Below are 17,386 nucleotides of genomic sequence, written 5' to 3'. Positions count from 1 at the left end.
TCCAAAAAGGCAGGAGAGACCCTTGAAGTTCTAATTTACAGTCCCCTGGACTGCAATACAAAAGAAAAACAACCAAAAAACTTCTTTGGTGAATTCCGACCCCTCTCCTGCTTCAAGATTCTCTTCTGTAATGTGCCAGAGGTACATCCTACACACATTCCTACGTAACCTCTGGGACATGTTTCCCTCTAGCCAATTGAACAAAGTGGTGACTCCCAAGGAAGCTCAACTCTTCCTCATTACCTTTTAATTTCCTGGCATAGGAAGTCAGGTTTAGAGCAGCAGTGAGTAGTTCTGGTCTGCCAGCTTCATATTGCCAAGCTAAATAGATTTTTTTAAAACCCAATCTGTAAGTGCTATTGTCATAGAAATGTCAGCAGGTCACAAGCTTTATATCACAGGCCTACATTTTCCCTTGCCTGTGCTCCTCAATTATGCCAACGTACATACCTACGTCTTTTCTTCATTGCACTTTGCTCCTCAGGGTTTATAATGCTACTGAGTCTCAAGACACAGTGTTTGCAGACGTGGCCCCTTTGCTAACATCTCTCCTGGACGGGTAAGTTAAAAGGTGGGAGTAAAAAAGCTAAATGGTAATTCTCTACTGAAATTCATCCCTTAAGAAGGATTGCTTAATAGAGGCTGTCCTGCTGTGTTCTAAAGCAGTTTTCCTGTTTTCTTTCTAACAAACACTGAGTGAAAATTGTTTCTCCGTATAAAAAGAGAAAACACTGTTTACAAAAATTAGCATGACAGACAAATTTGGGAAAAAAAAGTAGGTTTTTTTTCCTCGGCTTTCTGGCAAATTTAAGCATTGCTTCTGATAGAGGATGCAATCTTTTTTTTTTTTTTTTTTTTTTTTTCTGTGATTTGGTAGAACACTGAAGTTTCCAAGTCACTTTTTCTTCCTGGTAGTTAAAAGCAGCCCAGAAGAGGCATATCAGGGTGCTTTAAATATTGTGAAACTCCAGGTAACCATTCACACACGCCACAGTAGGACCTATAAGGGCTGTTTGGGGCAAGAAGACACCTATATGGCCCATAAGGCACTATACTATTTTATCAAGTGTAGATGACCACAGTTGAGCAACCTTGGGATCACTAGGTTGGAGGAGTTTGGAAAAGTCCATATAACCACTGTTTTCTCTCTCTAACTTTTCCTTTTGCAGTGAATATAAGTTTGTTTTGGCTCAGTGTGTTGCCTACATGTATTTAGACATATATAAAAAATACCTTGATCTGCTCTACTTGCCACTTTCTACTTTGCACAATGAAAGGATTCCGTCCTAAATTTGGGAATTTTATATTCATTTAGGAAATGTTCTGTTATTGAAAACAAAAAACTGTCTTGTTCTTCTAGAAGTGGCATTTAAACAGAAGCAGATTTTCAGAGGACAGACTGTGCATACTAGCCATGGCACTGAGCAGCATTCCCACTGTAAATGTGAAACAGACTTACTTGATTGGAACCTTGAACCTTTTTGCTGTTCCTGATTGTTTTGATCAGATCTCCAAAGTGGACTGAAACAACTTTAAGCTTAAATAGAAAGGAGTACTCCAGTCCTTTTCTTTATTTTTCTTTTCATTTTTTTAATAACTTGTTTCTTTTCTTTGTTTCTTTTTTTTTTTTAGTATAAATATCCAGGAGAAAAGATCTTTCCATATGCAAAGCAGATAAAGTACAACAAGCTTCAGAGTTTTCAGTTAGCAATACAGGGCCAGCAAGGAACTAAGATATCATTTACCCTTTCTTCATAACATTGAAGACTCAACCTTATTTATTTTAAGGAAGGATAAATTTTGCCTTCTTTAATTTCTATTAATAGTGATAACTTTCCTCCTAGGGATAACTTTCCTGTTTTGAACAGCCCCACTCTTTTCAGGAGAGCAATATTGTAAAAGTATTAGTAATCTAATTTGACAAGAAGATCTTTTCTAAACAATAATATAACTAATGAAGTAGTGTGAAAAAAGAGAAATGTTGGGGGTACATAGAAGAATCATAAGTAGAAAATCTCAAATTAGAAGCCTGAGGTTAGAAGTGGCTTCATGCTCTGTTTGAAATGGTTATGTTGGAAACAGAACATCAACAAAGTGAACTAGATAAACATAAATTAGTCTTCTTTTGCTGCTTGTCCTCTTGTTGAACCACCCAACAATTCATTCTCTCTTGTGTCTTCTTCAGATATAATACAGCTCTGGATAGTTTCAGTTCCTTTGGACTTACCGAAATACCACTCTGACTTTGGCAGAGAGATTGTCAATGGCTTTATTCATGACTGGTATCTTTAAGGTTACTAGCACCTGACTACTTAGCTTTTGATCATATCACCTGTATCTTGTCAGAACTATTTCGACTAACGAAAGCTGAGAAGGGGAATTTAAGTATCTGCACTATATGGAAGTTGTTGATAGACTTCTGAGAAGACTTCCATTCTCTTTTTCCTATGGACAAAAGCCACTTCCACTTCTGGCTCCCTTTTTGGTTTCAGAGATCTCTCTTTGATTTTGAAGAGGCACTGGAAGTCTCAGGGAGCTATGACTTGGCCAGGCAGTGTGCCTAGGGAGCTGAACTATGCAAATCACTCATTCTTAGCCTAGCTGAAGACTATCAAAATTACTGGAAGCTTTTCCACTGTCATAAATGCAAGCAGAATTATGTCAAAAGTGAGTACTTAGGGATATCCCTTGTTTCAGATTTACAGTTCCAATTTGTAACACATTTTGCTCTTTATTTTCAGTTACAGTTCTCTCCTTTACTTTGTCATATCTATGTCTAGACTTCCAGTTTATACTCTTTGCATCCTAAAGATTAGGGGAAACTTTATCATAGGTTCACTGACTGCAGCTTTGACTACATATTCAGAAGGGATATGAAGGAATTTGTTGCGTTGCTTAAATTGCTTTCTAACAAAATAAAGCTTTATTAATAATCCTCTAAAAGAATTGCTTCTAGACATTTTAATATGCAAAAACAAACAAAAAAACCCAAACAAACAAACAAAAACCCTGCAAATATATTTCTCTGCAGTGGTAGTATAAGAATTTGATGACCAAAAACCATACATCTAAAACAATTAGATGAGGGGTATTCATTGAAATTTGCTGGCATGTACTTGAAGCAATATTTTTTTATATGAGGAAAAGCATCAGATAACCAAAAGCAGCTGTTCAGGTCTGCCACAGAGGAGCTAGAGCTTAAGCAGTAAAATTTTGCTCTTTTCCGAGGAAGGAGCAAGCCTATTTTTGCAGCTCTAGTAGAGCAGAAAATCCAGCATACTGCAGAGCACTCCCAGTGTATGGAGTCTTCTAAAGTCGTGTCTCTGAACAAATAAGAAAGATAAATAGATGTACATTTTCACCTTCTATAGGTCCGTAATGTAGCAGTTCCTGTCACCATTACTCCAGAGTAGCCTCCACATTTATGCTTCTATGGAACCAATTCCAATGCCTTTGGCTTAAGATTTGTGCCTTTTGTTGCTAGAGCTGTCTAATCTTTTCCACTGGCTGAGGGATCTGACTGAGGACTTCATCTGAAAAAACTGTGAGAGCTGAAGAGTTTACTGCTCCCAGCTGTTAAGATGTTTGTGCTGCGGTTTGCAGCGTAGCACTGTCAGACAAATCAAATGCAGCAATGGTTTACTTTAAAATGCTGTACTGTAAATAAGAGTGGTTCAGGAGCTGATTAACAAGCAGCTCAGCAGTGCATGAACTGGAAGTTGGACAGACAAGAGGTTTAACCTCATCAATCACTCCCAGCTAAGCATTCCTGTTTTTGTCAGTTACTTGCCCTTCAAATTTGCTTAAAAAATAAAACCTGTTTAGGAGATGTTATGAGCAGTACTTTAATTTGTCAGATTTTGAGAGCTCCAGAAAGAAAGCTGCAGGTGTGGTGTATATTTATCCTTTCAATTAGTGTTCCCCAGTTGTTAGAGTCTAAACTTGGTACCTTTCCCAGTTTTGATAACGGTACAATAAATGAAGGCCCTTTTGAATTTCAGGTACAATGTGTGTATTATGGCTTATGGGCAGACTGGAAGTGGGAAAACATACACAATGTTGGGACCGCAGTTAGAAGAGAATGTTACATTTGTCAATGAAGATGAATCAGAGCTTGGAATTATTCCTCGTGCTACCCAGGAACTGTTCAGGTAATACTGATCTGATAATATCAACCTAAGCAATGGATGCTTACAGACTTTTCATCTTATACTTTACAGAAAGGATGAAATGTTTGTAATGTATTTACTGTTACGGTTTTTAGTTTCACAGTTATTGTTTATAGCATTTCTGGCTGCCATTTTGTATTTGAGATCTGATACTGATTTCTAACTTCTAGCTTAGTCTGTTTTTCTAAGGAAATAAGACTATGCAATTTCACTGTGTACGTATGTCTGGTTTTCAGATTCCTATAACTTTTCAATATATTTCAATAATAGTAGAGCAAACTGAAGAGAAATTAAAAGTCCTTACCAATTTTGCGAAATGGACAGTTGAAATAGGTGAAAAGGATCCAGATTAGAGCTCAGTCCCAAACAAATGGTAACTGCATTTTAAGCCGTGATCTGTTTTCACTTTGAAAATGCTTCTCACCTAGATTTTTTTAGTTGAACCTTATGTGTAATTTGAAGTGATGTTGTACTAGAAGAGCCCTTAGGTTTTTTTTCAGCTAAGCTGATTTCTTTTGGAAAAAGGTGTAAGCCAAATATAAAGAGCCAATTTTGAACCAGAATAGCAGTGTCTAGCTGGTAGTATGGAATGTCTTATCTGTTAATTGCTTGCACTCTGGCAGAGTTATCATATCTTGAGCTCTGAATGCAGTCACCTTCAGCAGAGAAATAGCATGAAAAAACCTTGAGGAGGGAGTGGGATTAGAGGAGAAAAAAAAATTGAAGCTGGCAATGCTGTTTGGAAAATGAATGTTTTGATTCTTGAGCTTACCATTAGCATCTGGGTGAGGCAAAGTTCTGATTGTTGATATTTAATAAGCAGTTTTATCAGAATGTTGATTAGATTACAGTTAAAGAACAATTCTATTTTTACAGATTGTTCACTTGAGGTTTGATTTCTGCCTTTTCTGATTTCATTCATTTACTTTGTTCTACTTTTATTCTCCAGACTTATTTCAGAAAAGCCACCAGGAAGTTACTGGGTTGAGGTTTCTGTTGTAGAAGTGTATAATAATGAAGTTTTTGATCTTCTGGCCAAAGATAGTTGTGGAAAAGTATTTGGCATCAAGCGTGACGTTGTCACAACCAGAGAAGGAAAGAGTGATGTTCCATCGCTTACATATGAGTGAGTACACAATTTCATCTTTATCATCCAATCATGACTGAATGTTAATGTGATGCCTAGCTGCCTATAATTCCACTATAGATGTCAGAATTTGCTTCTAAACTATGAATCCTTAGCATATGCAAAAGAAAATATTGGATAGTTCCCTCTGCTTCCATTACCTCAGTCAATTAGATACTTTTAGCATTAACAGTACAATTATTTTTGGTTAAACTTCTGCATTCTTTGATTCTTATTTACTCATTGCGATGGCAAAGGGAGACCTAAAGAAATTAAGGCTAAAGCTGTACTTACTTTAAGTTTTTCTTGTCTTATGTCCTGAGTATTACAAAAGTTTGTTCTCGTGCACATGGGAATAATTTTGGATGTTACATACATGTAGTGTTGAAAGTAAATTCTTCTTAAACATAAAACCCCTTGGCTAATTAGATGACAAAAATATTGTGTTTATATCGATTTGTGCATTAACAAGAGTGAGTCTGTTTCAGATATTTTAGTAACAGATGTCTTGTTTATGGTGATATCAAGTCAGCATTAATCAGAATAAAAGTTGACAAGCAGCACTTGTGGCACTTGAGGGGAGAGGCTGCCCGGTGGAATTAAGCTATTGGCCATCTCTCTGTGAGTGCCTAGAATGTGGACAGATCCCAAAAGTGCACATTCCTGCTTGTGCACAACAGGGAGACATAGAAACTTAGAAAAAATATTCTATTCTTTGGATAAATAAATAAATTTGTGAAAAGAAAAAACTCACCCTAATGAATGTTAAGTGCAGTGTGAGAGTGTTTTATGTTTCTGGGGGAAGAATGATGTTTTTCTTTACTTCTCTATCATAGTGCTTGTCACAATCTAAACTATACTTTTCTAGGAGGAACTGGAAGTCAGTTATGAAAAGCATTTTCCTTGTCTCTGTGTTAAAACAAAATGCATCTTCAGTAGGAAGGCAGTACTTGTATCTTGTGGGACACAATCACGTAAGCAGTGATTGTTCACGTGAGTTCATGCTGTTCTCTAAAAGCCTTGATAAAAATACAGCAATGTTCTGGTGGGTTACGCAGACATACTTCTATTCTACCTAGTGATACGTGCTGCACTTTGTAACCACTGAGCTGCTCATAGAAAATGGAATGCCAGAGAAGTCATAAAGTGCCTTTCTTCACCCTGGGTACTATATAAATCTCCTTTCTTTCCATGAAATAATAATCACTGTAATACTGTTGGAGAGTTTAACATTTTTCTCTAGGGTATGTCTGCTCTTCTTGAGGTTAAATATGATTTCCAGACAAATCTTGCACCCTTGATTGCACTCTGTATGCTCCATGGTATGAATTAAAAATGAATGGAGCTTGAAGTGATGAATCCTCTTGCCATCTCTGTCTGTATTATGCTGCATGTGGGTTTTTCTTGGTTTGTGTTCTTCGATTTCCCCAGCTGTGGCTCTCCTCCAACTCTTAGCATCTGTTTAAGTCTCTGTCAGTAAAAAGAAAAACTCCTTCAGAAGTGAGTGGTTTGAAGCCTGTTTGTGCTGAATCTTTCTTGAAGAAGCTGATCTTTTACTTTTGTCTAGAGAAGGAAGGAACAGTGTGACTCAGAAAGAAAAACAAGTTAACATAGTGTGGGTATGGTAGAAATTAACTTTTTAATAATTCTTAATTATTGTATTTCAGTAATTAAGATGACGTTCTGGATTCATTCCTGAAGAAAGCCTACGCGCTTTCCCCATGGAAATTTTTATAGTGTGCAAGTGACCCTTCTCTTTTCCTGGGCTTTGGGGAAGGGAGATGTGAGGCGTAGCTGGACTTGTGCCACAGAGAAAGAAATTACAATCTGTAGTAAGATTTTGTTTGTATTTCTAGTTCATAAAATTGATGCAGTATTTATTTCTCTCAATTTTAATTTATGGTAACAGAACCTGGTGCCTGGAGCTACCTACCTCTTAAAAACATAATCAATCAATAAATACTCTGTTAGAAAGCAAATATAAATTAGAATATGGGCTTGCATCTCAATTACAGTGCAAGCAGCAAAGAAGTCCAATTCATAAACAAGCTATATTAATAATTACATAGAAAGGTTAATAAGAAAGACCAAATCAAAACAAAGTAAGGGAATCACTGAATGAAGCCACCCAGCTGCCTGAAATCTAAAATAAACAGCTGATGCTTTGAATAAAAACACATCCTCATTTGTGATATTTCATCTAGAATATAGTGGCCTGCTGGATCTCACTGACTTCCCCATGTGTCCATTAAAAAACAGTAGTCTCTTTCCTGCTAACATGTACATCCCCTGAATCACAAAAACCTCAGTCTCTTTTTATGACTTAATTGACTTTGGAGAATGCTCAGCATCAAATTTTTAACCTAACCACACCAGGGTTTCTCTTTGTAGAACGTGGTTCTGGAACACATGGTACATACAGCCCAGTGAGGCAGTAGAGGCTATTACCACCATTCCTGCTGAGAAGCTACCACCATTGCAAGCATGCAGCACTGTGCTGAGGATGTTCTTTACCTCCAAAGTCAAATGCAACTGCCTAATAGGCGACCAGCACTAACTGCATGCTCTGAGGCTTATCTTTTGCAAACTCCAGTTAAAGCACAGCAGTCCATCGCCTGAAGCCTGTTGCAGTCATTTAGCTCCCGCAGCCATGTTTTAGAGTGTAACTGAGCTACACAGGGAACTGCTTTTAAGTGGCTGCTTCTCTTTAAGCGTGTATAGGTATGGTGAAGCCAAGTGTTTTTCTCTTCTTCAGATGCCTTTGGTATGGCTCTTTCCTTTCTCTGTTCTCTTCAAGTATGGCTCTTCATAGCATGAATTGTATTTGTGCCTAGTATGTTTTTTGCTGAAATCAGACAAATCTAAGGCAAGATGGCCTTGCCTTTCAGCATATGCTTCCTTTTGCTGACTGCAGTGATATGGAACCAAGGCTGTAGTGGGCAGTCTGTCAGGAAGGGATTTAGGGATTTTGCTGTATTACAAGGCATTCAGTAACCAGGCTGTTATATGCAGTCATAATAGTTTTTATCCCCATTGAGAAACTAATAGTTAGGTAACAAAACTTGAGTGATTATTAAAGAAGGCAGTGACATGAAAGGAGAATAAAGGCAAATCTTGCATCATTTGTTTTTAACCTAGGAAAAATCATAGTGTTTTAACTTGACCAGTTGGTTTTTGTGTCAGATTTTCTTCCCTCCAATAGGTTATATAAGCAGTACATCTTTCAACCGGAAAAGAAAACTGATAGCATAAGATAAAATTATCTATAAAAATTATCTGACACTGCTGAGTTCTACTGTTTGACAAATAGCAACTCCAACATTTTCTCAAGGATTCTGGATTGAATTCCAAGCATGAGCTGCAGTTTCCAAAGGTTCAGAATTATTTTTTTTCCACTTAATTCTGTGCCTCCAAAAAAAGCAGAAACTACCTTAACATCAAATGGACAATTCCACATCTATAAAACCAGAGATGCCAAGAATGTGTAAATCTGTCTTTCCATTTCCCCTCCCCCCACTCCCCCACCCAGAGTGTGAAAAAGTAGAAATTTCAGTCACCTCTAGAGCTGAGATACTGCATTTAAAGACCTACAAGGTTGGTGGGATGCTTCCTTCTTCCTCAGCACTTCCACTGCTACATAACTCCTTATGAAAAAAGCCTATACAACAGCTGTTTGTGCAGCTCAAAACTGAGATTAGTTTTCAGAGGTAGGGTTAAGAATAGTACAGGGAGTTAGAAGACCAAGGAAGTGTAAAAGCTCAAATTCACATCTGAGCTGCTCGCTTTCTCATGTAATTTTTACTGTGAATCAGTAAAACCTTCTGCTTGTTTGTTTACTTCCTAGGACTGTTGCAAATACATCTGAATTTTTGCACCTAGTTATCAAAGGCCTACAGCTAAGAGTCAGGCACCCAACACTGGTGCATGCTCATTCCTCCCGTTCCCATCTGGTGGTTACGATGACCATAACCAGAACTGTCTCTGGAGATAATTTTGGTAAGTAATACAAAGATAAACCAGTTGTTTTTGAAAAACAGTTTGTGGACTGTGAGGCTTTCATATTGCTCTTTCTTCCTTTTCTCAGTGCTTAATACATTTCCTCAGTTATTTTTCTTTACCTTCTAAATGCTGTCTTAAAAAACTGACTGGTTTGATTTCTCACTGCTAAGGATTTTCTTAGAGGCTTTCATAGAAAGCTCTTACTTCAGAGACTTACAGAGTCTTTGAGATTTTATAGCATGAAATGGCTAATAAAGTAAATTTTATCAGTAAGATAAATACTCAAATAAAGTAGTTAAATCAGTTTGTATGATGTATCATTTAATTATTCATGATAAGTTTGAGGTAAAGCTAACCACGTCTTTTAGGGGTCAGTGTAAGCTACCAGTGGGAGAATTAATTTTTTTACCTGCTGCTTTGCAAAAAAGTCCCTTCCATTCAGAATGTCTTCAGCTGTTAACAATAGGCCACTGTAGGAATAGACAACATAGTCATCTTAGTATGGCTAGTCCTATACTTCTACTTTTCATTACCACACCAAGACGTACCAGTTTGCTGCTTTAGGAATAACTTTGGCTTTTGAGGGTTAACTTTGTTTTCTTTTGCTTATGTTGTAATTAGACTCTCTGTTTCCAGTGCTGTGGTCTGTCTCCTTCATACTCTCAAACAACAGTATGGTTCAAGAAAGTGGAAAATATTTAACATTTTTTCCCCTAGATTGCTATCGGAAATTAAACCGACAATATTAGCAAAACAGAACAAACAGTGCCCTCACTTACCTGCTGCCCTTGCCAAAAGACACAGTTACTTCACATGTTGCAGTTTTAACATTCCAGATGTTAGCTCTAGCCAGTTCCAGATTCTTGTCAATCAAACAGATGTTACTTCTCAAAGCACAGTGTTTGCACTGTAACACAACAGCCATCTTGTCTAGTCCAGGCTTCCCTTTGCCATTTCTACATTCAACGCTATGACACAATATTATCTGGCAACAGAAGTCTACAGATATGTCTAATTTATGGTGAATGCAGATGAAGGTGAGAAATAGAGAAAAAAGCAGCACTGCAAATGGGATCTCACTTGTAGCAGTGTGTAATATTTACAGAGACCAATTCTGGATCTAGGTGTAACTGTCATATCTCAAAAGTGGAGATCTAAAATCACTAAATATAATGCTTTAAAGCCCGTGACTAGTTGTGCACAGAAAACTACAGCTGATGAATAGTTTTGCTGCAAATCTTCTAGCACTATCTTTCAGAAATGTCTGTTGTTTGAGGAGAGCAGTTACTTTGCTTCTTCATCTCAGACTGAGGAGCATAAAGAACATCCATTTTTCAATTACGCTGTCTGTCCTACAGCCATTTAGCTAGCTTTTTAGTTTATTAACAGCCTAGCTGGAGAGGTATGGAGCTCTGCAACCCAGTTCAGTCTGCTCTTTACTGAAGTTTTGCAGCTATAAACTTCATATTATTGCAACTAGACTCTTAAGTCCTCTGAATAGATTCTCCTGTCTCTGTTACTTTTAACAGAGTGTGTGCCAGAAGGCCCTAAACCCTGTCTTTACATCCTGGTAAGGTCAGAACCAAAGAGGCAGGATGAATATTTTCCCTTTTTCTTCTTTTACTTCAGAACACCATCAGAGAATGTATCAAATGCTTAGAAACAAGGCTTCAGAGCTTACTGCTCCCAAGCATCTTTGTTTGCAGTCAATATAAAACATGAAAAAGTACCTCTTAATGTCCTTAGTGTATTCCTGTGTCTCATCTCCCACACTGAAGTGTGAGTGAGGGGGATGTTACCTACAGTACAATCTATAACAAGCCTTCTTACCAAAAGGCATGATGGTTTTGATAAGGAAAGCCTTAAACAAGACTGAAAAAGTCATACAGCCAGCCCATGTCATTGATTCTGGCTCATATAACATTTCAGTTAGAACAGCCTGAAGTAGCAGATATTGTACTCCCCATTGATAACCAATTCCCAGTGCCAGTGAGAAGCTGGAGCTTTGGTGTTTTTTTTTTTTTTTTTTTTTTTTTTTTTGTCCTCCAATTAAACAGGTACTTCATGGGAAGATGAACAAATCAATCAAAGACTGAATAAAGAAGTTTCCTGCGCCTATCCACAAAAAAGAGACAGTAAATCTACCTCTTCCTCCAGAGCCTCTTCACCAACACAACTTGAAGCAGCTGAGAAACTGAAGCAAGTCAAAACTAGGCTGCAGCTGGTAGATCTGGCTGGCAGTGAATGTGTAGGTAAGCAAACATGTCTGTTTATGACAAAGCTGTTAGAAATGGTGGGCATGGATCCTCCCAGATCTGAATTAAAACATTTCTCTTTAGCATTTTATGTATGTAGGGATACGCGCTACCCTGCTTTCACACAACAGATCCTGGCATAAAAGAAACATTGAGGCCTGATTGTTTGAGGTTGGTATGGCTTTAACTGAAAAAGCCAATTGTACGCCTGAAAGAAACCCAGGGCATTTACATCATGGGTGTATTATTGGTTCAGACTGGTTTGTTTTATTAGGCCCACTTTTCTATACTGAAAATTACCAGGCCTTTGTACAGAAATGTTTAAAGTGCATAAATTATTTAAATATTACATATCCATAATAATTGATATCACTATTTTTCTGACTTACTGTGGAGAAAGTCCTGAAGGAAGTTAGTATTGAAAAGAAAATATTGTTTTTGTTGTTTCTTCAAAATGTTTTCTTCCTCCTTGCCTCCTCTACACACACAGTAATTTCAGAAACTTGATTATTTCCTAAAGGGCAAGATTGCTTACCAAGAAAAGCCATGCAGCCAAATGTACCATTCCAGAAATAATGTTTTGATAACTGAACCAGTATTATGAAAGAGTCCTTTACATTACTGCCAAGAATTCTTGCTGTTCTTCACTGTTAAACTTTTGTTCTACAGAAAAGCCTAATATAATACAATATTTTTTTCATCTGCTCTGAGCACTGGAAATTGTTTGGTAAACATATAATTGAGCAATACTGTGTGGGTTTGCTTTCTCAGTTCAACCAGGACAAACATTTACTTGGTTTAGGGCTCTGCAGGCTCACTTACACATCAGTATTAGATGTGGCTCAGCACATGTGGTAGGCTAACCTCTGCCATTTGGCTGCATTGGTGGAGATTTGAAAATGCCAGACTTACTCTGATGAAAGAAAAGGACAGCTATCAACTCATAATTGTTTCAAAATGTAGACAAATAAGTGAGCAGAAGTACAGCAAACATCACACACACTGAAGATGTACATCAGCACCTGGCCTTGCTAGCTCCATAGCCATCCTGGGTCATTTACCCGAGTTACAAAACAAGTGATCCATTTTTTAGCAAACTCAGGTTCAGTTTGAGAACAGATATATACTTTATGGATGTTCAGTTGACTAAATACAGATCTTAGTAGTTTAAACTCTAGCCTCTTAGCAGTTTCTTGTTTCAGAGTGATATCTACTGATTTAAGAGTCCCTCGTTAGCTTAGGAATTGCTGTAGAAACAGACCCAGTTAAAGCAGGTCTGAAACATCCTTTCTCTCATTGTCTACCTGTGGCTTTCCAAGCTGTTTTGCTCTGTTGAGGTTGCAGCACTTCCTAAAATTAATGCAACTTGGTGTGTAGACAACGTCCTTGCTTGAGGTCCATATGGTCAGATACACACCAGCATGGTATAAGAGCATCAACCTGCTACAACAAATCATACCATAAAGAACATCTTACAGACCTACATAACCCACAAGTTTAAGGCTGCTACTCAACTCTGTTTCTGTAGCTTATGCTATCTGTGTCACTCTTGTTCTTCACAAGCAATACAGACTGGGCAGCTGTCTTCTCTCCCAAGAGACTGTGGACTGGTGTTTTCAAAGCCAGTGTTGCCTCGTCTGATCTTTTGTTCTTCCTACTTCCTCAGTTTCCTATTCATGAAACACGTGGAGCCGAGGTGCGTTGTACAACTGAAGAGACCAACTTTAACAGGAGATGCTACGAAGGTTCAGGCATTAAACCTTCTTTGACCATTCTTCAAAAGAATACAAATGCTGAACAATGTGTTGGCAGTCTGGGCTAAACAACCACTGCATCTTGCTTTTGGCATAGGTGGACTGAAAGACAGAATTTGCGTTTTGAAAGCACTGTGTCAGAAGCAGATGTTACAACAACAGAATTTCTCACATGTTACATTTGAAGCATGTTTACTTACTTTTCCATTGCCTTTTCTGCACCGTATTAGGTATGTCTGGAGTGACAGGTGCAGCACTGAGAGAAACATCCTTTATCAACCGCAGCTTGTCTGCCCTAGCAGATGTCCTTGGAGCAATAGCAGAACAGCGATCTCATGTACCGTATCGAAACAGCAAACTTACGCATCTCCTCCAGGATTCTGTAGGTGAGGGACTATTCTGACTTCTGATTAATAATGGAGATTTCATTTCCCAATATTTTCCCCTTCATTGTTGTGCAGAACTGGAAGATGATCCCATGCTGACACTCCTCCTACCTAGACTCCTGGCTACAAGCTCTGGCTTTGGAGCAGCACGAGTGCACTGCTGCTTTCCAAGGTTAAGAAGTATACTTGAAATAATCACATCACTAATAGGATAGCAAAGGGTAATGATTGGATCTCCCTGGCATTTCATGCCACATACACTCTCAGGATAAATAATCTTCTATAGCGTTATCATGTAATTGCACATTCTGCACTGTAGCAGAAAGACAAAAGAGGAAGACTCCAGAACATATGCCTGGTGCTATACTGCAACTTCTTTTGTATTTAAGTCACCTCTTCTTTTCTAGCTTCTCATCTGTGCAGAAATGGTTTTAGGGCAAATGTAATTTCTTCAGCACAGTCAGAATAGTAGCAATCCACGCAGTTGTCCATTTTTCTTCAGCCAGAAAGTGTCAGCCCTTATGATTTCAATCTCCAGCTTACAGTGACTGAAGTAATAGTTTTTTGGAGCTGCTGAAAGACTATCCACTTTTGCATGAACCTCTATTTTTCCTTTACTGTTGTGGTCTATGCTGTGAAAGGGGAAAGCCAAAGAAACAAGTCTAGGAGCTAAGCTGTATGGGCACTGAGCCTGGTTTTAACTATGTCTTGCATATGACCTGGTGACACTGTTTAAATGAAATCCTGAAAGTGGCACTTTCCTTTTTTGTTTACTCAGTCTCTGAACTTTTAATAAATGTGTTTTGCATTATTGTCATGAATGAGGCAAGCAAATGTCACACAAAGGAGACCATGAATTTTCTAGAATTTGACAAATCTTAATGAAGTGTTGAGATCCATAACTACATGCAGGCTAACTGGTGATGTTATAAGGGAGAAGAAATCTACATTACAAATTAGGAAATGTTTATTCTACTGGAACAAACACCATATCTTTAGATACAGGCTTCCTTTTAAGGACTTGCCTGTTTCCAACAGCCCTCTTCATGTCTTCTGCCTTGTGCAAGTGCAGTATATGCCAGTTGCTATGTAGATTAGTACATACCAGTGCTTAATTTAGTGAAAATAATGAAATAAATGACCATATTCTGTCTTTTTCCTGCTTCTAGGAGGTGATGCTAAACTGCTGGTGATGCTGTGCATCTCTCCCAGTCAGAAGTACTTAACAGAATCAATGCAGTCTTTGGGATTTGGAACTCGTGCTCGGCAAGTTCAGAGAGGACAAATCAAGAAAAGAAATCTCCCTGTGCTGAGTAAAACAAAATAAAACTTAAGATTCCTGTGGATTAAAGGATTATTAATGAGTTCCTAAGACTGAAATATATATTGTTATCCTAAAGCCATTCTTTTAGATATCAACTGCCAGATAAAATAAGCAATCCTCAACATAGCATTAGTAAGCCATAAACCTGCTGATAATGTTGTTGCTCCAAAGATAATAACAACTATTGACAACAGCTACCAGCTGCAGTGGAATCGCATAGAAATAAATCAGGCTTTTTAAGAAAAGCTACTTCAGGGCGTATTTTTGGTGATGCATTTCCTTTAGACAAGTAGAACTAAGTCAACAGACCCCCCCATTTAAGATGGCTCACTTCTTAAAGGCCAAAACTGCCCTCTGTTTTCTCAGTAGAAGACAGGAATCTGAATAGCATTCCAGCGCTTCAAGGCAGCAAATGAAATACTTCCTCACAGCTTAGATTAAAATGAGACACATCATCATGGCTTGACATAACATCTAACTTGGATGGGGCATACCTATCAACGGGTGGAAATGTAAAAGAATCCATCAGCTATATTGAACACAGTGCTGTTGTCAGATTTTAGGTAATGAAATAATGGCACTAGTGAGATGGAGAAAAAGGATTAAGGCTCCAGCTGTTATCTCTCTGGAATGTAGCTTAGGAAACAAATGAGGAGTTACACAGCTCTTTGAAAACACACTTATGTTAAATGGTTGGAGAAAATACCAGCTCTGTTGAGTTCACTAATAGGTACAAAAGAAAAGCAAAATTAATATTAAAAAAAACCCACAACTCTGACTGCTGAAGGACCCTGAACTACAGATCTTAGTGGCTCATAAGAATTAACTTGTACAACCATTTTAGTAGCAGCATTCCTTGTTTCATTTGCATTTCTGAAGTTAACCGCATCACAACATTGAAGTTGTTTGCACATTATAAATGCTTCCCATCCATCAAATGAATAAAACACCAAGAACTCAGTTCATGATAACTGTCATCCTCAAGAGGCTTTTACATTCATTCACCAATACTGAAACAACAGGGTTTGTGAATGAATTTACACTGACAGAAGTTTCAAGGAACTTTAAGCAAGATGAGAAGTGGTTCTGAGATAAAAGCTGGGTTTACCATAACATCTGATGTGTTTTATGCACTGCTTTGTTGCTCAGTAGAGGTCTCAGGATTCACTCTGAATTTTTACCTCCAGCAAGGACTCTGCCTCTAGACTGAGAGAGGTCAGTGGTAGGTCACCACCAGAAGGCTTGAATTGCAGTGGCCTGCCCAAAAGGCTGAAGTTTATAGTATTCCTAGTCACTTAACCTTCATAAGCACAAATATTTACCCAGAGATTATATAGCATACTATTATCGGAATTTCACCCTTGAATATATAACAGCTGCTGCTGTGTTGCATGCAGTACTCTACTGCTCACAGCATTGGCATTACAGCTTGGAGAGCTGTAACATTTTCCTAAAAAAATATCACGATGGTAAACATCTCAACTTTACCCAATTCCAACAGTACAGAAGGATACAGGACCACATAAAGTTCAATAGTCAATAAAGAAATCTCAGATAAGAAAGTGTCAGACTGAGGAATGTTGGCCTGTTAAATGAAATTTGGGAGCAGACAGCATTAAGCTTGCCTTAGTGTCACAATAACGACTACTAAATCAGCCAGGATTAGAGCTCTAAAAGAGGCTAAGCGATGAGAGGAGGTTAGCTGAATCCATCAGCACCCTGAAGTTCCTCAAATATTTTTGAGGATGTGGCACTAAAAGTTATTTGCAATGAACTGTGCTTTGTTTTCTGGAGCTGCTCTTCAGAACTTGGCATTTATTTATCATCTTGGTGATGGGGAAAGAAGAAAAAAAAAAAAACAAAAAACACACAACCATCAATCCTTACTGTTAAAGCTGAGAACTAAAACCTTCAAATATCAGCAAATAACAAAAGTTTAAGTTTCTACACTAACACAAGCTCTGCCAAGCTGTGCACAGGCAGCATTCCCTATTCCTGTTTTCCTTGTCAGTGTAGCGTAGTACTCTGAGCTATACAATGAAGCGTACAGGATATACAGGGCAGTGTTGCTAATATTTTGATATAACAACCTGCAGTTTGGGAATTTTATAGGTTACAGAGAGTTGATCTCTCAATCCCAGTATCAGCTTCAAGGCACTGAAGGAAAGAAGGGTAGAAGGTGCAAGACTTCACCCCAGCACTTAGAGTTTTGTTCCCTCACACCTCAGGCTGTCCCCTTGCTCACTGCAGCACACAGTGAGCCAAGGCACTGCACAGCCCACCTATCTGTCAAACTGAGCTTCAGATGCTCCTCTAGAATTCCTTCTGCCAAACCAAGCCCCAAGTCCTAATATCAACAAGTGTTTGTCTAGG

At 38.2% G+C, this 17,386-nt stretch overlaps 1 protein-coding gene across 2 annotated transcripts in view; it reads left to right on the top strand.

Moving 5' to 3' along the window:
- Positions 1-16,089, top strand: part of KIF25 (kinesin family member 25) — a 34,932-nt gene extending 18,843 nt beyond the window's left edge. Inside the window, exons 7-13 of one of the 2 annotated variants that reach the window (XM_031552434.2) lie at positions 485-559; positions 4,002-4,151; positions 5,119-5,295; positions 9,140-9,291; positions 11,352-11,546; positions 13,534-13,689; positions 14,859-16,089. In XM_031552434.2, coding sequence (XP_031408294.1) covers positions 485-559; positions 4,002-4,151; positions 5,119-5,295; positions 9,140-9,291; positions 11,352-11,546; positions 13,534-13,689; positions 14,859-15,016 — 1,063 coding nt within the window. In that variant the 3' untranslated portion in view covers positions 15,017-16,089. The remainder of the gene's footprint in view (positions 1-484; positions 560-4,001; positions 4,152-5,118; positions 5,296-9,139; positions 9,292-11,351; positions 11,547-13,533; positions 13,690-14,858) is intronic. The other variant, XM_085219831.1, reaches the window with a different exon arrangement.
- Positions 16,090-17,386: the final 1,297 nt, after the last annotated feature.

Source organism: Meleagris gallopavo, chromosome 2, assembly GCF_905368555.1.
Source record: "Meleagris gallopavo chromosome 2, MGAL_WU_HG_1.1, whole genome shotgun sequence".
In the NCBI taxonomy this organism is placed as follows: domain Eukaryota; kingdom Metazoa; phylum Chordata; class Aves; order Galliformes; family Phasianidae; genus Meleagris; species Meleagris gallopavo.
This window is presented reverse-complemented; position numbering and strand designations above follow the sequence as displayed.